The sequence below is a fragment of the Mesoplodon densirostris genome, chromosome 16 (genome assembly GCF_025265405.1).
Source record: "Mesoplodon densirostris isolate mMesDen1 chromosome 16, mMesDen1 primary haplotype, whole genome shotgun sequence".
Lineage (NCBI taxonomy): Eukaryota > Metazoa > Chordata > Mammalia > Artiodactyla > Ziphiidae > Mesoplodon > Mesoplodon densirostris.
This window is the reverse complement of record NC_082676.1, coordinates 38,858,733-38,884,399: the sequence shown is the minus strand read 5'-3', so window position 1 is coordinate 38,884,399 and position 25,667 is coordinate 38,858,733. Positions and strand designations below refer to the sequence as shown.

Here is a 25,667-nt window from a genome sequence, read left to right as displayed (position 1 = left end):
CTGGAGTGTCATCACCATCTGATGGACACCTCATGATTGGTTGGTTATGTCACTGACCCCCATCAAAAGGTGAGGACACTTTGTTACAATATTATAACAAACAACTCATTGGCTTTAAGGCAGATTCCCTGGTCACTGGAGTTGTGACCTCACCGCTTTAAAGGTACAAACTGCAATCATGCGAAACTATCAAATTAAATAACAGCAAGAAAGTAGTCCACGTTCGGGGGCGGTGTCAGTGGTGAGACCAGACACGTGCAGCCACTCATCTAAGGCTGAAGATGGACGAGCACGTCTGGCCTTGAACAGAGCGGGACTAAGGGACTTCCAACAAGCTCACTGTGAAGCTGAACTATTCCACGGCACCGGAAACGGCAACTCCCACTTGGGGCGCTGCGGACACACGAGTCTAGGCTGCCTTCCAGGAAGCCAAAAAAAAAAAAAAGGAAAAGAAAGAGAAAAAGAAGGGATAGTGGAGAGCAGGGCTTCGGCCGCCGCCCACACGCCGCGCCCTCGCCTCTTCGCGGTCGCGGCCGCCGCCCTTGGCCCCCTGGCCACTCCCAGGTGGCTCAGCCCTCGGACCCCGCGGCCGGCCGGGCGCCGCCCGCCTGCGGGGACCTCAGGTGCGTACCCCGCCCCCGCCGCAGCCGCCATTAAGAGCGGGTGCCTTGCTTGGAACTTTCTCGTCCCGCGGGCCTGACGGAGGGGAGGCCTGGGGAGACCGCCCGCCCAGGCGCGCGGGCTGCAAGCACCCTCTTCGCCGCCAGCCCGACCGGCCCCCGAACCGGCGCCCCGCGGGCAAGGCCCGAGGAGTGGGGGTGGGGCGGGGAAGTTCTGGCGCGGGGGCAACGGTAGCACGCACGGAACGCGCATACCTCTCCCTTCTGATTGGCTGAGCGGAGGCGGTGGGGGCGGGTGCTGCCGACCCTGGGCTCTCTAAGGCCCGATGTACGTGAGGCCACGCTCCAGCTGGCGTACGTGAGGATACCGCGCTGCGTGCGGACGCGGGGCGGGTCAGACGCTGTTGCCTGGTAACTGCGCCTGGCTCCATGGCAGAGGTGTCCCGACACCGCCCCTCACGTCGCGCACGTTGCCGAGTGGCGCGCGGTGTGGGGTTTGTCGTGGGCGTGGTCACTGGGGCGGCCACCAGTGGCCGGTTTGTTGGCAGAAAACCAACCGAGAGGTCAGAAGAAGGGTCTCTGGTCCTAGACTACAGTCCCTCACTATTATGATTTAGAGATAAAGGAGAAAAAATTCTTGCAGGGCTATATTCCCCGTGCTTCAAACCCAAGCTTTGCTGTTTAATAACAGCTTTATTGACATAACGCCATGAAATTCACCTTTAAAAGTGTATAATTCAGTGGTTTTTGTTTATTCACAGAGCTGTGCAACCATCACCAGTAATTCTAGAACGTTTTCATCACCCCCAAAGAAACCTCATATCCATTAGGCAGTCATTCCCCTTTCCCATCCCCGCCCTGGACACCGCCAATGTGCTTTGTATCCCTATGTCTCTGCCTATTGCAGGTATTTCCTAAGGATAGAATCATCAAAGGGAGTGTTTTGGATCTGGCTTCTTTCATTCCTTCTTATGGCTGAATAATAATTCATTGTATGGATATACCACATTCTCATTTTCTATCAATTGATGAATGTTTTTGGATTATTTCCACTTCGGGGACATTACGAATACTGCTGTTGAACATCAGTGTTCAAGTTTTTGTGTGGACATTTGTTTTCAACTCTTGGGTACATAGCAAGGAATGGAATGGCTAAGCCAAAAATGCCACCGTTTAGTTTCCTGCTGTTAATTTCAAGTAAGCAGATGTCTAAATACGGGATTGGAAATTGGCAAATTGGATATTGCTCATAGCTGCAATCGAAGAGTTGAGCAGCCTTTTCTTTTCTTCCACCTGGAGAGGAAGGCTTGATCTGTGTGACCGGCCACCTTGCCTTCAGTGGACACAGGGCTTGGCACCAGGCTACTGCAGGTGTTAATCCATTTGGAGCGGGTCAACTTTCTGCCTTCCTGTTGTTTAATGCCCGATGTTTGCTACCCAGAGCTCTGGGTCTTTGCCCACACCTGCTGCCTGGAAGATCTCTTCTCAAGCAGAACTTGCTAACATGCTTTCAGTCTCATCCGCCAGGTTGTTGACTCAGAACCATTTCGGGGGGTTCTGGCTTTCACTTTGCCTTCATTACCTGCTATTCTGCTGTATCTGTGCAGGTCTGTCTAACTCGAGACCGCAGGATGTGGCTTTTATTCACATAAAAATCACTTTGTTTCCCCCATGTCTTTCCTGCCAGCAGTGTATGTTTTCACATAGCACGTGCTCATTAGATTTTTTTTAATTTTAAACATTTGTTTGGCTAAGCTAAAGTTCTTGATTATTTGTTAAGCTTTTTTTTTTTTTTTCATTTCATTTGGCCGCGCTGCACGGCTTGTGGAATCTTAGTTCCCCGACCAAGGACTGAACCTGTGGAGTCCTAACCACTGGACCCCCAGGGAATTCCCAAGCATTTAATTTTCACTTTTTTTTTTCGTTTTTTGACATTGAAAATACATATTATGTCTAGTTCTTTTCCATACTCCTTGGTCATTCCAGAAGAGTCCTGGTTGTCTTGAAATTTGTTATTATTCTTTTTTTAGGATATTTTTCCCTAGCTTGAGATATAATTGACATATAACACTGTATTAGTTTTAGGAGTACAACATAGTGATTTGACATATGTATGTATTGTGAAATGACTACCACAATAAGTTTAGTCAACATCCATCACATCACATAATTACAATTTTTTTTCTTGTGGTAAGATCTACTCTCTAAGCAACTTTCAAATATACAGTACAGTATTGTTAACTATAGTCACCATGCTGTACATTACATCCCCAGGACTAATTTATTTTATAACTGGGAATTTGTACCTCTTGACCACTTCAATACATTTCTGTTGAATGCTGAATAGGTACACCTGCATTTGTAGTTTCCACTTACTGTAGGCCTGGGCTGAGTCAGGGAGAAGGTGGCACCTTGGGAACTTGCTAATTAAAATCAAGGCCTCAGGGATCTGAAAAATTAACCTTTGGAAAGGTAAATTTAGAAACAGTTTAAAAAATAAAGCAGGTGTCTATTTCAAGATTTCAGAGGTTTGATAAATGGAGTGGATGACATTCCAAAATTTAAGTGGTGGAAATGAATTCTAGAACAGGGATGGGCAAATTTTTTTTGTAAAGGGTCAGATAATAAATATTTCCACCTCTGAGGACATGTGGTCTCTGTCACATGCAACCCTGTCTTTGCAGGAAAGCAGTCAATGGACAAGATGCAAGCCAATGAGTGTGGCTATGTTCCAATAAAACTTTATTTATAAAAAGAGGTGGTAGTCTGGTTTTGATGTTTGCTTTTCATTAGTAAAATATAACATTGAAAAGGAGAGAAAGTCCTCAAAGTTTGCTGGGAAAACCGTGAGATTTGAGAGTTGTTTCAGTTTACATCTCTAGTTTTAAAAAAGCAAAAAGTTAAGCACTATATAAAATCTGTGATCAAAATGAACATAGCTGGTGCTTTAGATTTCAGTAGAGAAGTTAATCACCATATAGGCTTTGGGGGTTTGAACTCTGGTACAAGCTCTCATTGTCAAGGATTTTTAACTATTAGAATGCAATGATTTTGTTTCTCAGGGAAATGTCCTCAAGGTGGGAAACCACCTGATTAGCTTATAACCATGGTTCATTAGTTTGGATGTGCTATTGACACATGGTGTGTTCTAAATCATAAAATGTAAAAGACAAAGTTCCTGCCTCCATTTGCTGTTAAGTAAAGGGTGCAAACAAAGCAATAATTATGAAACATACATTTTAAAAATTATTGCTGGTGGCACAGTTGACACCAACCGAAAATAGCCTTTTTGAGTTCCACCTGGTTTCATTCTGCCTGTTATTTTATTCTCTGTTAAAGTTTTGGCATCACAGTCCTCTCAGAGATTACTGTGGTGTAATTACAGATTAGGTGCAAGCATAAGAGCCTGGAATATGCCAGTCCCTTAAGTGGGCTCAGATCTCTAGTAGCTCTCAGTGTGAGCATCTCACAACACTGTGTCTGGTTCTACTGTTTAAAAATGCATGTTTTTCATACATCATGGCCCCTACACTACATCATTGGATGATTAATGGAAGAAACAATGACCCATGTCAACACTGCAGGGAAAACTGGCTCTGCAGGACTTAGCAAGGGGTCACAGAGAGGTCACGATGAATCCACTACTCATGTCATCAACATGAGAGTCACCATACTGTGGCTTTGAGGGTTCCAGTAGCTGCTAGGTGACCAGCCAAATATGTGATAAGGCTTTAGAGAGACTGCAAAATATTCAAGTTATGGCTAGACAACGTGAAATCTAAAGACATATCTATCGATGGCAAAGTTCTAAGAAAAAAGGGAAACCACCACCAAAGAGGGGAAGGACTTGTGATAGACAACGCAGAGCCCGCTAGGGGTGGTTGACAGATTTCAGAACTACTTACCTGAAAAAATGTGTGGTGTCGGCAAAGTTGCATCTGCTGATAAAGAGCTAGAAAAGCCTCTCCCCTAAACAATGAAAGAAATCATGGAAGAAAAATGTTCTCTCTGGGAAAGATATGTACTGCTTCCTCGGATAATGTTGACCATGCTTGAATTTGCCTTTTGGTATACCTACTTCCATTGTAAGACTCGACTCCGCTGAATGAGACATAGTCTTTTTTTTTTTTTTAACAGTGCTTGAATTAGTTAACTCTGAAAGATAATGGTCAAGAATATATTTCTTGGGCTTCCCTGGTGGCGCAGTGGTTGGGAGTCCGCCTGCCGATGCAGGGGACACAGGTTTGTGCCCTGGTCCGGGAAGATCCCACATGCCGTGGAGCGGCTGGGCCCGTGAGCCATGGCCACTGAGTCTGGAGCCTGTGCTCCGCAACGGGAGAGGCCACAACAGTAAGAGGCCCGCGTACCGCAAAAAAAAAAAAAAAAAAGAATATATTTCTTCATCACAGTTTTAAAAAACAGTAAGATATTAAAGAGCTTGGTTCCAGGTTTATCTTTAGAACAGTGCAAATTTACCCACGTGAGTCCTTTTTTAAAACAAATATTTGCTTTATTTTAGATAAAAATTGAACACATGTTCACTATATTTAAAAGCTTACTGAAAAATCTTTGTGAGATTTCTGTAACTTCCAATGGGAAAATTATTTTAATATTTCAACAAGTAATGCAGCTGACACATAAAGATAAAGAAAAGAAATTGGAGTGAAACTCTAACTTTGCCAATAGATGTGTTTTGCATAAATAAAAATTTCAAGTTGGACCTTTTAACATGAAGTAATTTAATCAGAATTCTTTTTTTTAATGAGTAAATAAATTTTTTTTTTTTTTTTTTGGCTGAGTTGGGTCATCGTTGCTGTGCACGGGCTTTCTCTAGTTGCAGCAAGCGGGGGCTACTCTTTGTTGCGGTGTGGTGGCTTCTCTTGTTGCGGAGCACGGGCTCTACATGCGAGGGCTTCAGTAGTTGTGGCACATGGGCTCTAGAGTGCAGGCTCAGTAGTTGTGGTGCATGGGCTTAGCTGCTCCGCGGCATGTGGGATCTTCCTGGCCCAGGGCTCGAACCTGTGTCTCCTGCACTGGCAGGCAGATTCTAAACCACTACGCCACCAGGGAAACCCCCAATTCAGTGGTTTTTAATATATACATGGAGTTGGGCAGTCATCACCACAGTCAGTGTCAGAACATTTTCATCACCCTTGAATAGAAACCCTGTACCCTTTAGCTACCCCACCTTCCAGCCCTAAGCAACCACTAATCTACTTTCTGTCTCTAGATTTCCCTATTCTGGACATTTCATATGCATAGACTCATGTAATATGTGGTTCCCTTGATTTTAAAACGAGGGGGCCCATAGAAGTCAGAGGTGAAAGGAACCTTCACAGTAAGTGATTGATTTAGTCATAGAGGAGGAGCCTGAGGGCCGCCGCCCACTGGGCTCCCAAAACAGGTTGGTGGTCTGGGGAATCCACAATCTAGCTTTCCTGGCCCCTGCTTCTGTGAGAACCAGTCCATCATGCCTCATGCCCTGTAAGCTTGTGTCACCAGCCTAACTTGGTGTGTCCTCTGGTGTTCACTGTTGATGCCACTGTGTGATGGCAGTTTCTTTCTGGCAAGGGGAGCAGGAGAGGATGCAGCCACCGGGTTAGGGGTGCAGGGAATGTTCCATGAACAACGTTGACTAAGGACTATCCAGGGAGGACTTCCCTGGTGATCCAGTGGCTAAGAGTCTGCGCTCCCAATGCAGGGGGCCTGGGTTCAATCCCTGGTCAGGGAACTAGATCCCACATGCCACAACTAAAGATTCAGCATGCTGCAACTAAAAAGAGATCCTGCATGTGGCAACGAAGATCCTGTGTGCCGCAACTAAGACCTGGCACAGCCAAATAAATAAATAAATTTCTTTTTTTAAAAAAAGGACTATCCAGGGAAATGACCTCTTGGGACAGGCAAAGAACAGTTCAGTGAATTTCTGTTGTAATCCAGATACAGCCGTTTCTAGAGAGCAGAAAGCCCCAAATGAAATGCATCCTTCCCCATCAAGCCTGACGGGACTCAGTCCCCTCCAGCGTTCTTACCATCAAAAAGTACTCAGGTGCTCTTGAAAAGTTCTGGTAATGAAACAGGACCTCTCCTCGCCTGTGGCATCCCCACGGGCTGTTGGTATGGTGTCCCTCCCATTTCTTAACACACACTGAATGTGATTGACATAGCAGATCTACAGTAATTGAAGGTGAGAAGTGGAAACAGCAGCAGGCAGGAAGTTGCCCAGTGTCTCGCTTTTCATGGACAAATCAACATGTTTGTAACCTGAGAATACATCTGCTCCTTTTTCCCTGTCTGGGATAATAAAGGGAAAATAAGAATTATGAATGAAAATATTCTGAGCTCCCAAAGGATCAGGATAGGGCATAATCTAAGTGAATAGCCTGGTAAGTGGCAAAAATAGCGTGCCTTTGCTGTTTCATACTTTGTGATACCCCTTTCTTCGGCCTGCTGTACTAAGTGATGATCATGGACTCTAGATGCTAGAGCAAAGAGTTTATAACATGTGTCCTTGGTGGTGCTGCTTGCTGCTTTATCTGACTCCAGCTCTGTGGGAATAGAGTCCTTGTTATGACAAACAACATTCACAAACTTCTATCTGTTCTCAAATATGGGTGTGATAACAAGAAGAGTGTCAAAGTCTTGATATTAAGATAATTATTTAAAAACTTCAAATTGGGACTGCCCTGGCAGTCCAGTGGTTAGCACTCCGCGTTTGCACTGAAGTGGGTAGGGGTTCGATCCCTGCTTGGGGAACTAAGATCCTGCAAGCCTCGCAGCATGCCTAAATAAATAAATGTTTTTAAAAATAAATAAATAGGGGCTTCCCTGGTGGCGCAGTGGTTGAGACTCCGCCTGCTGATGCAGGGGACACGGGTTTGTGCCCCAGTCCGGGAGGATCCCACGTTCCGTGGAGCGGCTGGGCCCGTGAGCCATGGCCGCTGAGCCTGCGCGTCCAGAGCCTGTGCTCCGCAACGGGAGAGGCCACAGCAGTGAGAGGCCCGCGTATGGCAAAAAAGATAAATAAATAAATAAATAAATAAATAAAATAAAATCTTCAAATTGCAGTATATTTCCTCACCTGTTCATGCCCAGGTCTTGCCTCTTAATTTATGTTCCTGGTATGATGTCACACTCTCATGTTCTATTTCATAATAGGGAAAGTTATAAAAAAATTTTAAGTCAAACAATTTGCATCCTAATGGCTCTGTACGTGCTAGTCTACATTCTTTCTTTTTCAGGAAGACCTTAGCTCTAACTTAAGAGATCCTCAAGGATCTTCAAGTGTCTTCAGAAGATGTAGATAGACAGTAGTTATATTTTTAGAATTCCTTTTCAGCCTGCTATATCCATCCAGATTGGCTAGGGTAGGCGATGGTTAAAAACATCACCACATTTTGGTGCATTCAAGGAGCAAGGATTTATTTCTTGCTTGTGCTAGAGGTCTCTTGTGATTTGCTGTGGGTCTGATCCACAGTTTCCTCAATCTGGAACCCAACCATATGGAACGTGGCAGATCCATTGCATAGAAAGAAGTGTGGCAGGAACCTCTGTGTGGAAGTGATGTCACTTCCCTGACATCCTCAGCCAAGGCAAGGCACGCGGCCACATACCTTCAAGTGGGCAAGGAATTGAACCACGGGCTCTGAAAGAAACGTTTGCGAATATTTCTGAATAGCCTTATAGGACCACCGTACTTCACCCCCGTAGATCTTTAGGCTTCCTCCCACATACATATTTATGTTGATCTGTTTATCTTTTGCTTACAAACATAATTAAGCCAGATATTGCAGGGGCAGGACACAGTGACAGGCGCTTACATTGTATGCTCTAGTTCAAAGAACTCTTTTTATGATGTTAGAGAAACTTTTTCAAAGAAACTTTTTAATGCTCACTTGATTTAGAGTTTGGGGAAAATCAGAATGAGCTTTCATGCAGAAGTCCTAGCAGGAAAAGGAAGGAAGGGATTTTCTCTTCCCATCTGTAATACACAAAGCCACTTCCCTCCTTTTCCTGTGTATGTGGACTAGAATGTGGTGCCAGGCATGGTCATGCTGAAATCTGACAAAAAAACACTGGATCAATAAAGGACCTTACCTTCCTTCCTCCTCGTCTGGGAAATAGTTAACATGCCTCTCTAGCATACCTGAATTTATTTTATGAGAAGGTGATATCTAGGTTTAGTGGAAAATACACTATGGAAAGTTAGCATTGCTCTATACAGATCTTAGGCAAATCACTTACTGTCTCTAAGTGTTGGTTTCTTCACCTTTAAAGGAAGGGTTGAACTAGGTCACCTGTGAGGACTCTCACAGCTCTAAACATGTTGAGCAGGACACTGAATTTCTACCACTCACTTTCCTAATACTTCTCTTTCCTAGGGATCATGGCCCAAGTAGCAATGTCCACCCTGCCCATCACAAATGAGGAGTCCTCGGAGAGCAGGATGGTGGTGACGTTCCTCGTGTCTGCCCTTGAGTCCATGGTGAGATGGCTTTGCAGTTCTATAAAATGTCACGTGGTTGGATCACTGCCGAACATCAGAACAGTGAAACACTTCACTGACACTTTTGATGTTCAGCTTCAGTGTTACATCCTATCTGTGTACACATATCCTTTTTTATAGGGGATTATGGGCTTGTCAGATAATTAAGAAATTTTTTTCTTACATTATGGATGGAATTGTATAAATGTAATCTCTCTAGATCTGAAAATTTAATGAAGGCACCTCCATTACCTTGTTTGAGAATACTTTTTGTTTAAAGTCAAAGGTAAATTAATAATCCAGGGGTTTCCCTGGTGGTGCAGTGGTTGAAAATCCACCTGCCAATGCAGGGGACATGGGTTCAAGCCCTGGTGCAGGAGGATCCCACACGCCACGGAGCAACTAAGCCCATGTGCCACAGCTACTGAGCCCGCGTGCCACAACTACTGAAGCCAGCGCGCCTAGAGCCTGTGCTCTGCAACAAGAGAAGCCACCGCAGTGAGAAGCCCGCACACCTCAATGAAGAGTAGCCCCCGCTCACTGCAACGAAGACCCAATACAGCCAAAAATAAATAAATAAAATAAATTTTTTAAAAATTAATAATCCATTGATATGCATCTATTTACATCCAAAGTGTAAAATTTACCTTGTGGGTGAAAATTTGAGGGGAGATTTACATAACCTCAAAGCATCTGATCACAACATATTGATTAAAAAACGGAACATCAGTAACTTTATAAAAGTAGAGAAACCTGACAGCCACCCCCTTAATCAAGTGACCAAGGGGAACATCAGGAGTAATGGGACGGAGGGACCTCCCGAGCTTCCTGGTGGGAGGAACTGAGGAGGAGCAATGCTGCGTCCTGGCATTCCTGCCTGCAAGGAGGAAGCATAGGACAAACCCAAATTTACAGACATCCTACAGAATAACTGGGCTGCACTTCCATAAATGTCAGTCTCACGAAAGACAAAGATGGAGATCTGTCTGTTCCAGATGGAAGGAGACTGGAGAGACAGGACAGCCTATAGAAAGTGCAACCCTGGATTGGATCCTGGACCAGAAAAAAATCTAGAGAGAGATTTACTTTTTCTATAAAGAACATTATTGGGTCAATTGGCAAAATACCAAACACACAGGTAACTCACTCACATACACACACGCATACCTAGACCCATCATATTTAAACTGTAGAAAACCAACTATAAAGAGAAAATTTTAAAGCAACTTATGGTAAACTGAATAACAGCCCCCAAAGATGTCCTGTCCTCATCCCCAGAGCCTGTGAACGTTACCTTATTTGGCAAAAGAAAGTGTACAGATGTGACTAAGCTAAGGATCTTGAGATGGGAGATTATCCTAGATTATTTGAGGGTAAATAAAAATGTTTTTAAAAAAACCCTGGAATGAATTTTTTTAAAAAACATAAGATCTGTTGGAAGAGAACTAGAAATATCTTACCCCAGAACTGACCACATTCCTTCTTTTGACAAATATTCATGAAGCAGCTCCTATATGTCAAGGTCTTCTAGGTGCTGGGGCCAGAAGACTTGAGAAGACAGATAAGGTCCCCCTCACATAGATTTCATGTTCTATTTGGGGAGACAGACAATAAACAAACTCTGTGTGTGTGTGTGTGTTTGTATCAGTAAATATAACAAATATAATATTATTTTAAAACGAGGGCACTTCCCTTGTGGTCCAGTGGCTAAGACTCTGCATTCCCAATGCAGGGGGCCTGGGTTCGATCCCTGCTCAGGGAACTAGATCCCACACACATGCCACAACTAAAGATCCCACATGTCGCAACTAAGACCTGGCACAGCCAAGTAAGTAAATAAATATTTTAAAAAAATAATAATTTATAAAACGGGGGTCAGAAAACAGAGGTTTAGGGGAGAGAACAGATAGTTAAGAGGGGTGGTCTGGGAGAAATTCTCTGGGCAGTTGCCCTTTATGCAAAGACCTAGATGAAGTGAGGAAGTGAGTCAGGCCAGTATCTGGGGGCAGAGTGTTCAAAGCACCAAGAACAGCTTGTGCAAAGGCCCCTTGGCAGGAACAAGTTTGGTGTTTTCAAGGAATATCAAGAAGTCCAGTAACACTGGAGCAGAGGGAGGAAAGAAGATGTGGTCAGAGGTCAAGTACAAGAGGCTGCGACTTCCCTTGCAGTCCAGTGGTTAAGACTCTGCGCTCCCAATGCCAGGGGTCATGGGCTCAGTCCCGGTCAGGGGAACTAAGATCCCGCATGTCACACGGTGCAGCCAAAAAAAAAAAAAAAAAGATCATATCAAGACTGGGACTTTTTCCCTCAGGTAGTGGGAAGGCATTGGAAGGTTTTGAGCAAAGGAGTGATGGCAGGGGCGGGGGTGCTTGTGTAAACAGTCGATGACTGTGGAACACGAGTGGACGCAGGGGACCAGTTTGCAGGCCATGGTTCACGTGGGAGGTTTTGGTGGCCTGGACTAGGGTGGGAGTGGCGGAGATAAGAAGCGACGGGACCACAAAGATCTGATGAAGGTAGAGTTGCTAGGACTTACCGACGGATTGGATGGGAGCTATGACATTTTCTTGAAAGAATCAAGTTTTGTGTGTGTGTGATAGGATATATATATATATACATGACGTAAAATTTACCATCTTCACCATTTTTAAGTGTACGGTTCAGTGGCATTAAGTACATTCACACTGTTGTGTGACCCTCACCACTGCCCATCTCCAGAACTTTTTCATCTTCTTAAACGGAAACTCTGCCCTCATTAAACTGTTATTCTCACTCACCCCTTCCTCAAGTCTTCAGAAACCGAGGTGTGTGTGTGTGTGTGTGTGTTTTAATAAAACGTTATCGTACTTAGGAATACTTTTACTATTTACAGAAAAGCTGAGAATTCCCTGGTGGTCCAGTGGTTAGGACTTTGTGCTTTCACTGCAGGGGACCCGGGTTCGATCCCTGGTTGGGGAAATAATATCCCACAAGCCGCGTGGCCCGGCCAAAAACATAAATAAATAAAGAAAAGCTGTAAAGATCATACAGAGAGCCCCCACATACTCCTCACCCACCCATAACTTACATAACTGTGATATGTTATATGTAACTCTGGTACATTTGCCGAAACTAATAGATCAATACCGTACATCACTATTAACCAACTCCAGATTTCACTCGAATTTCATCAGCTTTTCCACTGATGTCCTTTTTCTGCTCCAGGCTCCACCCTGTGATCCCACATGGCATTTAGTCATCCTGTCCCGTTAGGCTCCTCTGATCTGTGACAGTTTCTCAATCTCCTCTTGCTCCAGACGTGCAGGCTCAGCGGCCATGGCTCACGGGCTCAGCCGCTCCGCGGCATGTGGGATCTTCCCGGACTGGGGCACAAACCTGTGTCCCCTGCATCGGCAGGCGGACTCTCAACCACTGCGCCACCAGGGAAGCCCCCCTCTTATTTTTGATGACTTTGACAGTTCTGCAGAGTTCCGGTCAGGTATTTTATCGAATCTCCTTCCATTTGGGTTTCTCTGATGTAGCCCTCCTGTTTAGACCTGGGTTATGGAGTTTTGGAAAGAAGACCAGAGAGGTGAGATGCCTCATTTTCTCATCACATCGCATCAGGGGTGCGTGGCACCAACGTGTCACTGGTGAGGCTCACCTGGACCCCTGGGTCAGGGTGGCGCGATGGTTCATTTTGTGTGTCAACTCGCTGGTTGAAGAACATTTCTGGGTGTATCTGTGAGGGTGTTTGGGGAAAAGATTAGCATTTGAATTGGTGAGCTGTGTAAAGCAGGTGGCCCTCCCCAGCGTGGGTGGGCATCAGCCAATCCACTGAGGGTCTGAATAGAACAAAAAGACAGAAGGAGGCTGAGTTTGCTCTACACCTGACTGCGTGAGCTGGGACATCCATCATCCCCGGCCCTCGCACTCCTGGTTCTCAGGCCTTCAGACTCGGGCTGGAATCTACATCAGGGGTCCCCAGCCCTCAGGCCTTTGAACAACACCACTGGCTTTCCTGGGTCTCCAACTTGAAGATGGTGGGACTTAGCTTCTGTTATCACAAGAGCCAATTCCTTATGATAAATCTCATTATATGTACATATGTAATCTCAGTGTTATATATATGTGTATATTATACATAATTATTTAACATTGTGATTACATTTATATATATAAAATCTCCTATTGGTTCTGTTTCTCAGGAGGACTCTAATATAAGTAGTGTCGGCCACGTTTCTCCATTGTCAAGTTACTGTTTCCTTTCTTCTCCAAGTCCTGTTCTTGGGAATCAGGTCACTAAGGCCAGCCTACAAACAATGATTCTTGGTGCTCGTCCTGGTCAGGTGATGTGGCCTTTCTCACAGGGCTGGTGGGAGTGTGAGCCCCTCTGAAATGCTATTTGTAATGTTTCAAGAAGCTTAAAAGAATTTACAACCTTTGAGTCAGATGTGCCACTGACATGATTCCAGCCCATGGAAATAAACGTGTATGGAAATGTTTACATCCTTGGAATTTATTTTTTTTTGAGGTATAATTGATATACAACTCAGATGTTTATTGTAGTGTTATTTGTAATAGGAAAATAACTTCAGTAATGTTATGGTTAAACTATGGCATATACATAGGATAGAATATTATATATTCATTCAAAAATCATGTTTTTCAGGATTATAAATGCTCAGAAATAATGAAAAGTGAATAAAGCAGAATGCCAACCTATATACAGTAGAATGTTTCTAATTTTGTTTTTAAAAATTGTGTGCGCATATTTTAAAATGTGAATAGTGGGTAATTTTAGGTAATGGAATTAGAGCTGATTTCTTTTTCTGTGTACTTTTCTGTATCTGCTAAAATTTTTGTAACAGCATATATCATAATGAGAAAAAAATGCTTTTAAGAAGATATTTTCTACCAGTGATGACCTAAGTAAGACTAAAGATTGATAACTTCACCTAATACCAGATTCTATACTTTAGATAAAGAGCTGAATTTTTGGTTCATTTGACACAGAGATAGATTTGCCGTGAAGTTAATGGAGCTTAAAAGCTTCTGGGCACCTCCCTTGCACTGGCCACTTCCATGGCCTTGGGGGATCCTAGCAACACATGCACATATGTTTTTGTAAAATTTGCTAAAGTGAGATCTTTCCACCACATCAGTTAAGGTTGCTGTCTCCTATTCTGCCTTCCTCTTTCTGTCACAAGCCCTGTGTTAACTTCCTCTTGCTGCTATAACAAATTACACAAACTTAGAGGCTTTAAACATCACACATTTATCTGACAACGGTTCTGGAGTTCAGAAGGCAGAAAGTGGGTTTTACAGAGCTAAAATCAAGGTGTCAACAGGCTGTATTCCTTCTGGAGGCTCCCAGGGAGAAACTGTGCCTTGCCCTTTCCAGCTCCTCGGGCTGGAATTCCTTGACTTGTGGTTCCTTCCAGCAAGGGCACCAATGTGCCCTTGGATTCCCTTGTCATCCCCTTCTGCCTCCTTCTTTTTATACTAGGATCCTTGTGGTTTCATTAGGGGACCCCTGTGGCCCCACCCAGATAATCAAGATAATCTCATCTTGGGCTTCCCTGGTGGCCCAGTGGTTAAGAATCCACCTGCCAATGCAGGGGACACGGGTTCGAGCCCTGGTCCGGGAAGATCCCACATGCCGCAGAACAACTCAGCCTGTGGGCCACAACTACAGAACCTGCACTCTAGAGCCTGCGAGCCACAACTACTGAGCCCGCGTGCCACAACTACTGAAGCCTGCGTGCCTAGAGCCCATGCTCTGCAACAAGAGAAGCCACTGCAATGAGAAGCCCACACACAGCAACGAAACCCAAGGCAGCCAAAAATAAATAAAATTAAATTGAAAAAACCTTTAATTAAAAAAAAAAAAGATAATCTCATCTCAAGATCCTAACTGCAATCACATCTGCAAAGTCCCTCTTGCCTGTAAGGTAACATAACAGGCTCTGGGGATTAGGACGTGGACATCTTTAGAGGCCGTTATTCTGCCCCCCGTAAGCCACTGTTTCAGGTGATGTTTGAGTGGAGATGGGCATTTTGGGGGTCTCAAGAAGGGGAAGCTGGGTTGGAGATTACATTTAGTTTTCGTTTAGTGGTAAGTATTATGTGGCTTGATGTTATTTCTGTGTCTGGGTCAATTATTGCTAGATGTCCCGGTATAGGAATGGTTTCCAGGAATAATCCGATGGTTGACTGTGAACTCTTCTGGTAACTTGACATCAAGGGACAAGACCCGAGGTCATATTGTGGTGTGAACATGTTCCCAACTCCAAAAGTATGTGGGTAGTAGAGGAGAAACAAGGTTTTAAGTGTACAGAGCCAGAAGCTAGTCTGTGGAAAATTCTTCCAGTCATTAAATGGGTGTAATTGTCAACAGAGGATTTGTTTTTCATCGATGTTGTCAAAACGGAAGTTCCCTCTGGTCAGGAAGATACTCAGTAACGTAGCGTATTCAGTTATAAATACACTTTTAAATTGTTGAAAGGAATGACACATAGTAGAATTTATCAGAATTCTTGTCTGTAGGGGATAGACCTGTAGCACCACAAGAAGACCACAGCAAGTGTGTCTGTGGTATGAATTTTCATGTTTCATTCATCCTTATCATCAGTAATAAAAAGGTGGGCTTCCCTGGTGGCACAGTGGTTGAGAGTCCGCCTGCCGATGCGGGGGATGCGGGTTCGTGCCCGGATCTGGGAAGATCCCACGTGCCACGGAGCAGCTGGGCCCGTGAGCCATGGCCGCTGAGCCTGTGCTCCGCAACGGGAGAGGCCACAACAGTGAGAGGCCCGTGTACCGCAAAAAAAAAAAAATAATAATAATAATAATAATAAAAAGGTAATCAATCACGTTGGAGGAAATATTAAATTATCTCTATTCTCTCCATAGAAAATGATATTATGAAATTGTTGTCACAGGAAGAGGCAAAGAGTCTGCAGCCAAAGATGTAGGGGAAAAAGGCACATGAGACAGGCGTGTCAGGTGTCAGGCAGTCAAGATTCTGCACTCAGTTCCAACATGGGTGTTTTTCCCCACACTAACAAGCAATTCTTAGACACCAGCTGGGTGTCCTACCATTCACCTCAATCCTGACACTGTTTACCTAGAGAGAGAATCAGATTCCACAGGTTAAGGGCTCAGTCCTACAAGACTGTCTTCCCTACCCCTCCCCCCAACTTCAGATGCCATTGGCAAGCCCGCATCGTCACCTGTGCTTCTGACCAACCCGCTATAGATTGGAGGGTCCCATGTCCCCTTCCTCGGGTTCGATTAATTTGCTAGAGCTGCTCACAGAACTCAAAGAAGCATTTGATTTACTAGATTACCGGTTTGTTATAAAAGGATATATACAACTCAAGGACAGCAAGATGGGAGAGATGCACAAGGCAAGGTGTGGGGAAAGGGGAACAGAGCTTCCATGCCCTCTCCAGGTGCACCGCTCTCCCTAAATCTCCACTTGTTCATCAATCCTTTTGTCTTTTTGGGTTTTCCTGGAGGCTTCATTACCTAGGGATGATGGATTAAACCACTGGCCATTGATTCAATCTCCATCCCCTCTCCCCTCCCCAGAGGTCAGGGGGGTGGGACTGAAAGTTCCCACCTTCTAATCACCTGGTTGGTTTTCCCAGCAGCCAGCCCCCATCCTTAGGCTGGTCCCAAAGTCACCTCATTAACAAAGCAAAAGACACCTTTATCTCGCTCTTAGAAAATTCCAAGGGTTTTAGGAGCTTTGTGCCAGAAACAGTGGAAGACAACCAAATATATACATTTCTTATTATAAATCACAAACATCATCACAGGTGCTGAATAGAAATCTTCTTCTCGTGGTTTTATGATGTTAATGGTATTTGCTTGATAAAATTTGTTTTGTTTTTTTTCTTGGTGGTTTTTCTCATTCTAAAGAAATATTTGTTTTGTACCTAATTTTGTACTTTTTGTCTTAAGGCAGACCTCTCAGGCCCCACAAAAATCCAGATCTGCCCTTGTAGATAACATTTCATTCTTTTTTTTCCATTTCAGTGTAAAGAACTGGCCAAGTCCAAGGCGGAAGTGGCCTGCATTGCAATGTATGAAACAGACGTGTTTGTCGTTGGAACAGAGAAAGGACGTGCTTTTATCAATGCCAGAACGGATTTGCAGAAGGATTTTGCAAAATACTGTAGGTGTTAACAATTTTATCCTTTGTATTCATAAATCTTAGAATTTTGGCAGGCAAGACTTATGTATTATTTTCTTCTAGGATGTCATAAGCATTATCCTAAAAATGGTTCTGACACATCCCTTTGACTTAGCAAAACACTGAGTCCAAGAAACATGATCAATGTATTTTACACTGTATCCTCAGCAGGGCCCTGGTTTTGTAGAATACATTTGAAGAACATAGATGAAACTGTCTTTCATTCCTAAAATAAAACCAAATTGAACAAAAATACTCTTATTTTACTCCTTCCCAAAGGAAAGGGAAAAACTCCTTCAAGGCCTATTCGGTTTTTCTTTCAGTTAATAGCCATTATACTCCTTTGTCTTTTTTTTTTTTTTCTTTTTAATGTGGGACTTTCAGAGCCTTCAGTGTGCCAATATGTGTTACAAGGAGCATTAGTGAGCATATGTGGTCATCTGTGAGCTAAACTAGTCTAGTGTGTTAAAACCTACATGCTGTATAATGATTATCTCTACCACTGTAGGTCATCTGCCAGGTATTGAATTAGCAATTTTGTATTCCCTGGAACCAAGAAAGGAAAAAAAAAAAAAAAGTTTATCAAAGGGTATATTTGTGTGTGTGTGTGTGTGTGTGTGTGTGTGTGTGTGTGTGTGTAGGGGGATAAGGGTATAGATATATAGATGTCTCCAAGGGTTGGCAAAGGATGTATATATCCTCTCTCTATATGTATACAGTTGACCCTTGAGCAACATGGGTTTGAATTGCACAGGTCCATATATATTTGGAATTTTTTCAATAGTAAATACTACAGTACTACAACATCTATGGTTAGTTGAATCCACAAATGAGGAACCGTGGATATGGAGGAAACATGGATACTGAAGGCCGACACTAAATTATACACAGATTTTCACCAGCACCCCTAACCCTCATGTTGTTCAAGGGCCAACTGTATACCATTTTACTACAAAACAAACCTATATATATAAAAGATCATATATATATATATATATATATATATATATATATATATATATATATATATATATATATATATATATATATATAGGAGAGAGGATGATTGATTCAGATTGACTTTTAAGACCAAACTTAGGGTCTCTACTATCAAGAAGATTAAAAAAATGAAGCAATCTTTAAATAAGATGGTGAGTATGTAATCGATGAACAAGAAGGGTATGCTCAGGTCAATGTCAGCTGCCAACTGGATTTCTAATCGTTGAAATTGAACCACAGATTTTTAAAAAATTTTCACAGTGCATTCTAATTTTCATATGTAAGGCTATTCATATTTCTCTGAATATGTTTTCTCTCTTTTTTCCTTGATAAATCTTGTAAGGCATTCATCTCTTTTAATTAAATTTCCAATGAGGCAACTTTTGGCTTTGTGATTTTGTCTCGTTTCTTTGTTTTCTTTGTCATTTATTTCTGCTCTTTATTATTTCCTTATTTAAGTTAATTTAATTGCTTTTCTTTTCTAGCTTCTTGATTTGGTAGCTTAGGTCATTGAGCTTTTTAAAAAGTACTTAAAGTTATAATTTTTCCTTTAGGTTCTGCTTTAGCTGTAATCCTCAGACTTTGATATGTTGTGTTTTATTATGATTTTGTTCAAAGTATTTTCTAAGAACCCTAGTAATTTCTTTTTGACCCATGGTTACTGAGAAGCATATTGCTTAATTTCCTAATATTTGGAAATTTGGGGGTTATTGATTTCTAGTTAAATCCCATTGTGATCCAAAAACATACTCTGTATGATTTTAATCCTTTTGAGTTGATCAAGACCTAATTTATCAGTTAGCACATCATTTATGTTGGTGAATATTCCATGTACACTTGAAAAAAATTTAGATTCTGCAGTTAAAAGACCATTAGGTCAAGTTGTTAAATGTTATTCAGTTCATCTGTATCATTTCCAATTTTCACCTATTATTTTATCCATTATTGATAGAGGATTGTTAAAAATAGCCAGCTATATTGTATATTTGTTCCTCCTTTGCTTAGTACATTTTGCTTCACACATGTTGAAGATATGAATATGAACGTTATCAGATATAAATTTAGGAATGTAATGTTTTCCTGCTGAATTTACCCTTGTTTTCCTCACAAAATATTCCTCTTTGTTTCATTTATCCTCCTGATCTTGAAGTCTCCTTTGTCTTGTATTAATATAGCCTCACCAGCTTTCTTATGACTAATATTTGCATAGCACATCTTTTTCTATTCATTTACTTTCAGCTGTCTGTACTTTATATTTAAACTATGTCTCTTGTAAACATGCAGTTAGGTCTTTTTTGTAAAAACCAGTCTGAAAATCTGACTCTTACTTGGATTGTTTCATCCATTTACATTTAATGTCATTATTTATATGGTTTAGTTTAAGGCTTCTATGTTGCTGTTTCTTTTCTATTCATCTCATATGTTCTTTGTTCCTTTGAGACTACTTTCCTGCGTTATTTTATTTCTTATTTATTTTTTTGATAAATTTATCTTATTTATTTATTTATTTTGGCTGCATTGGGTCCTCGTTGCTGCACGCCTGCTTTCTCTAGTTGTGGCCAGCGGGGGCTACTCTTCATTGTAGTACATGGGCTTCTCATTCTGGTGGCTTCTTCTGTTGCGGAGCACGGACTCTAGGCAGGGGGCTTCAGTAGTTGTGGCATGAGGACTCAGTAGCTGTGGCTCGTGGGCTCTAGAGCACAGGCTCAGTAGTTGTGGTACATGGGCTTAGTTGCTCTGCGGCATGTGGGATCTTCCTGGATCAGGGATCGAACCCATGTCCCCTGCACTGGCAGGCGGATTCTTAACCACTGCACCACCAGGGAAACCCCCTGTTATTTTAGATTGAGAAATTTTTTGTATTATATTTTATCTCCTCTATTGACATTTTAGCTCTTTTAGGTTTTTTTTGGGGGGGGGGGTTATTCTTGGGATTATAATATGCCCTCCTAATTTGTCACAGTGAACCTAAAATTACTATTTTTCTACTACACCTACAATGTGAGAACCTTAAACAGTATAATTCTGTTTACTTCTGTCTAGCCCTAATATGTTATAAATCCTACAACGCCTTATGATGTTTGTTTTAAGCAATCACTTTCCAAAATTTTTTAAAATAATCTTTTATATTTACCTACATATGTACCATTTCTAATACCCTTTTTTCCTTCTTGTAGCTCTGGATTTCCATCTGGAATTATTTCCCTTCAGCCTAAAGAACTTTCTTTAGCATTTCCTTTAGTGTGGGTCTAATAGTAAGAAACCCTCTCTGATTTTGTTTATCAGAAAATGTATTTACCTTGCCTTCATTTGTGTGTGTGTGTGTGGTTTAAAAAAAAACATAAAATTTACCATTAAACCATATTTATGGGTATGGTAGTTCAGTAGTGTTGAGTATATTCACATTGTTGTGAAACAGATCTCCAGAACTCTTTCATCTTGCAAATCTGAAGCTCTATATCCACTAAATAAACAATTCCCTTTCCCCAACTACCTTGGCCCCTGATAACCACCATTCTCCTTTGTTTCTATGAATGTGACTATTTTACACACCTCATCTAAGTGGAATCATAGAGTATTTACACTATTAACGCCTGGATTATTTTACTTTTGGCATAACATCCTGAAGTTTCATCCATGTTATAGCATGGAACGAGACTAAGTCTGCCTTCAAATACCTCTAATGAATTTTTCAGTTCAGTTATCGTATTTTTCAGCCCCAGAAGTGCCGTTTGGTTTTTTTTATAGTTCCTCTTTGTCAGTACTCTCATTTTGTTCATGTATCATTTAGTTGTCTTTCTATACTCTCTTTTAGTGCATTGAGGATCTTTATTTTAAATTCTTTGTCAGGTAGTTCATAGATCTACATTTCTTTAGAATTGGTGTCTGGAGTTTTATTTTGTTCCTTTGAGTGGGCCTTGTTTCCCTGCTTCTCTGTATGCCTTGTAATTTTTTTTTCCCCCTGGGATTTTTTCCTGGGCATTTGAAAAGACAACCGCCTCTCCCAGTCTTTGCTTACTGGCTCGGTGCGGGGAAGACCACCCATCAGCCCTGCTGGCTGTTCTAGAACCTCTCAAACCTTTTTGAATCTCTTTCGCCCCCTGGTGTCTCCCACAGAACTGCAGCTCTGAGTTAAGTCAGTGCTCTGAGTCAAGCAAGATATAAATCAGTTCCTCCAGTAACCCCCAGACAAGCCAGAATGTTGGACACACAGTCCACTCTTTTGTTTCCACGTCAAGGGAGGAGCCCCAATCTGGGGGTTCCTTCGCAGCTGCTCTGCACTATGCCACATAGGGGGAGAAGCATGAATAGGCACAGCAAATGCTGCAAACCTTCCTACCCCTGTGCTAAAATCTCTTCTTGGTTTTCCAATGGCTGGGGTGCCATAGCTTCTCAGCTGGTCTGCAGAGTTCTCACAGAGGTGTTCTGGTCCGTATATTGTTAATTTGGTGTATCTGTGGAGGAAGGAAGGCCGATTGCTTCCTAGTCTGCCATCTTGCCAACATCATTCTCCTTGCTTTCGTTTCTGAAGAATTTTTTTTTTGAAGTATAGTTGATTTACAATGTTATGTTAGTTTCATGTGTACAGCAAAATGATTCAGTTATACATATATTTATATATTCTTTTTGAGATTCTTTTCCGTTATGGGTTATTACAAGATATTGAATATAGTTCCCTGTGCCATACAGTAGGTCCTTATTGTTTTCTGAAGACTGCTTTTACTCGATATGGAATCTGGCTTGACAATTTTTTTCCTCCAGCCCTTTTTTTTCTCTTTTGGCCGCATCGCATGGCTTGCGGGATCTTAGTTCCCCGACTAGGGATTGAACCTGCGCCTTAAGCAGTGAAAGCATGGAGTCCTAACCACTGGACCGCCAGGGAATTCTCTTCCTCCAGCCCTTTAAAAGTTTCATTCCATTTCCTCCTGGTTGCCACTGTTTTAGATAACAAAGTCAGGTTAGAATTCTTATGTTTGTTCCCCTGAAGGTAATGTATCTTTTTCCCTAGCTCTGTCTCATCTTTGGTTTTCAGCAGTTTGGCCATGAAAGGCCTATTTATAGCCTTCTTTGTTTTTACACCACTTGGTCTGTGGAGCTTACTGAATCTGCATGTTGGCGTCTTCATCAATGTTGGACATTTTTGGCCATTCATATCTCTTCAAATATTTATTCTGATTCTCTTCTTAATTTACACAGAGAAGGAAATTTGCTATTTATTTTTTTTTTAATTGTCTTTGGCTGCATTGGGTCTTCGTTGCTGCACGCGGGCTTTCTCTAGTTGTGGTGTGCGGGCTTCTCATTGCGGTGGCTTCTCTTGCCGTGGAGCACAGGCTCTAGGCACGCGGGCTTCAGTAGTTGCAGCACATGGGCTCTAGGGTGCGCGGGTTTCAGTGGTTGTGGCTCATGGGCTCTAGAGCGCAGGCTCAGTAGTTGTGGCTCATGGGCTTACTTGCTCCACGGCACGTGGGATCTTCCAGAACCAGGGTTTTAACCCGTGTCCCCTGCATTGGCAGGCAGATTCTTAACCACTGTGCCATCAGGGAAGTCTGGCAGGTGGATTCTTAACCACTGCATCACCAGGGAAGTCCAGAAATTTGCTATTTATTGTTTCACAAGTCATTAAGGCTCTGTTCCTCCCCCCACACACACTTTTTCTTTATGTATTCAATTTTCAGATTGGATAGTTTCTATTGGTATTTCTTTGAGGACACTGATTCTTCCTTCAGCCATATCCAGGGTACTGTTAAGTCCATCTGGTGAAATTTTCATTTCCGATTATTTTCCATTTCTAAAATTCCATTTTCTTTCTTCCTTTTCTGGTTAGCATTTTCATTTCTCTGTTGCAATTTCCCTTATATTAATTTGTTGTGTTCACCACCCCTATAAAAAGTCTTTCATGTGTTTATAGCAGTTGTTTTAGTCCTTATCTGGTAATTTCAACATCTGGGTTATTTGTGGTTCTACGTCTATAGATATTTTTTTCTGTCTTGGTCATGAGTCACATTTTCCTGCTTCTTCACATTCCTACTAATTTTTAATTTTATACTGGGTATTATGCATGATATGTTGTAAAAATCTGCTAAGTAAAATTGCATTTTGTTCTGGCAGGCAGTTAAGTTACTGGCAGGTCACCCTGTCCCCATGTGGATGAGAGTTGCCCTTGGCCCTAGAGCATCCCTCTTAGTCTCAGAAGGCGCCCCCTCCTCCTAAGATGTGCCCCTTAGTTCCACAAGGTGTTAAACAAGCGTCTCGAACTTGGTGGATCTTGAATACCAAACCCTGTCTTTCTAGCACCACACAGCTGTTTAAATCTCTGCTCAGCAATTTACCTTCCAGATGTTGCTTTTCCTTAAAGCCTCACCCTCTGCTTGCACAGTTTGGAGACGAAGCAAGAATTTGAGGGAAGATGCTATGATGATACTGGGTCTCCTACCTCTGTGACTCATTTTCTCCAGAATTTCCCCTTCAGTGTCTAACCACAATGGCAGTCCTGATATGTGACATAGATTTCCTCGTTTCACTAAGACTGCTGCTTTTTGGTTAAGCTCTATTTCTCCCCGAGTCCCACAGGAAGTCAGGAGTTCCCATGGGGGAAAATCCAGGTCAATGTGCATCTCATTCCATATGTGTGCTTCCCTTCTTTCGAGGATAGCATTCCTTCCTGTTTTCGCCTGTTTCTGGTTGTTCTTCCGTGCTTTCAAGTAGTTGATCTTCTCATTTTGTCCAGAGCTTATCATTCATTGTTCCTGGCAAATACACACTTCTCTGCCATCGCTGGAACAGTAATACTGGGTGTCATTCTTGAATATGTGATGGTTATTTCTCTAGAAGTTGTCTTGAAAGTTAGGAAAAATTACCATGGAATTGCATCAAAAACACATTTACCTGCCTTCTGAAGCTAGAAACCAACTCCCTGCTGTATAAGCATTCACAAATTTAATCCTCAAAACAGAAGGAATTGAGAATCAACCTGCGTTAGGGTTATAAGTGCTTAATATTAAAGCAATATAAAGTAAACCAGGGACTGGTGAGCTTTCTCTGTAATGGGAGTGATAGTAAATGTTTTAGTCTCTGGGTCATTACAGCCTCTGTTGCAGCCACTCACCTTGCTTTTGTAGCATGAAAGTAGAAGCAGGTGATATGGCGATGAATGCACCTGGTCAATAAAACTTTATTTACAGCACTGAAATGTGAATTTCGTGTTATTTCCTCAGGTCATGAAGTAAGTCCTTTTGAACTTATTTAACCATTTCAAAATATGAAAAACCATTCTTAGCTCACAGGTCATACGAAAAACAGGCCATGGGCAGGATGTGGTCCCAGGCTGTAGTTCACTGACCCCTGGAGTAAACCTGCAGGCAGTACTGTCAGTTATTCTGTTTACCTCTTATTTTACCTGTGGGCCAAAATTGTTTGAATGACCAAATACACATAGGTTTTCACCTGCTTCCTTCTTTTAGCCTAATTGGTTCTGATATGTGAACATACCTAGGAATTGCTTTGCAGAATTGTTTACACAAAACTATATATATCGTGTACTTCCTGGATGTCTGAGGGTTTTCAAGTATAATTCTGTCTGTGCACGATTTTTGCCTTACATTTGACCCTAGAACGTAACTCCATTGTACAAGCCTCTCAGGCCCAAGAAATCACTTTGACAGTTTTCAGGTTACTGCCTCTCTACTCCAAGTCCACCCTTCTTTGTCCTGCCTTGTGATACTGGAACTGGACCCTGTAAACATTTCTCCCTTGGCAGCTGGGCCAGGACCTACCTTGGAGGTTTTTCAGGAGGTCCCTGGAGGAGGAAGGCACTTCTCTACCCATTTCCAGTGGGCTCTCACCTGCTTGTACCTGTAGCACGCGGTGACCAACTGCACTTGGGATTCCCAGGGGCACCCCTGCCGCACACAGCGTCCAGTTGGCTCCCCTGCATCCTGGCCGGCTGCCCAGCAAGTCACACAGAAGTTCCCGAAAGTTCCAGAAGGAAGCTTCTCAGAGAGATCCCAGGGGCACCACACCCACAAGCAGTTTCCCAAGGAGTTAGTTCCACCAGTGCCTGAGAGAGGGGCCTCCTAGAAAGTTCTGCTGGCATCACCCCACGGGTGGTTTCCAGAGTTCTGCCACCGCCCCAGGGAACAGCTTCCCTGCAACAGCGAACCTGGCTGCAAGCCGGGGGCAACTTGCCAGTGGTTTCCACTAGCACCTCTAGAGGATGGGTCCCTGCTTGCCAGCCCCAGCTTGCGGCGCCCCTGCGGACTCTGCCTCCTCCCCAGAGAGGCCTGGATCTCAGCCTCGGGGGGACTCTCTTCCAGGATTAGTTGCTCCCTCAGCCCTTGTGGTAGTCGATGCTCCTGCTGTCTGTTACCTATGTGTTGTTTAGAGT

General features: G+C 42.8%; 1 protein-coding gene across 5 annotated transcripts in view; it reads left to right on the top strand.

Annotated features, from left to right (window-relative positions):
• Window positions 1-213: 213 nt before the first annotated feature.
• LOC132476324 (general transcription factor II-I repeat domain-containing protein 2) overlaps window positions 214-25,667 on the top strand; it is a 55,622-nt gene continuing 30,168 nt past the window's right edge. Inside the window, exons 1-3 of one of the 5 annotated variants that reach the window (XM_060078203.1) lie at window positions 214-623; window positions 9,002-9,105; window positions 17,128-17,266. In XM_060078203.1, the coding sequence (XP_059934186.1) occupies window positions 9,007-9,105; window positions 17,128-17,266 (238 nt within the window). In that variant the 5' untranslated portion in view covers window positions 214-623; window positions 9,002-9,006. Of the gene's footprint in view, window positions 624-9,001; window positions 9,106-10,874; window positions 10,934-12,414; window positions 12,584-13,952; window positions 15,119-15,909; window positions 15,946-17,127; window positions 17,267-25,667 lie in introns of those variants that run through there. The other 4 variants (XM_060078204.1, XM_060078205.1, XM_060078206.1 and 1 more) reach the window with 4 other exon arrangements.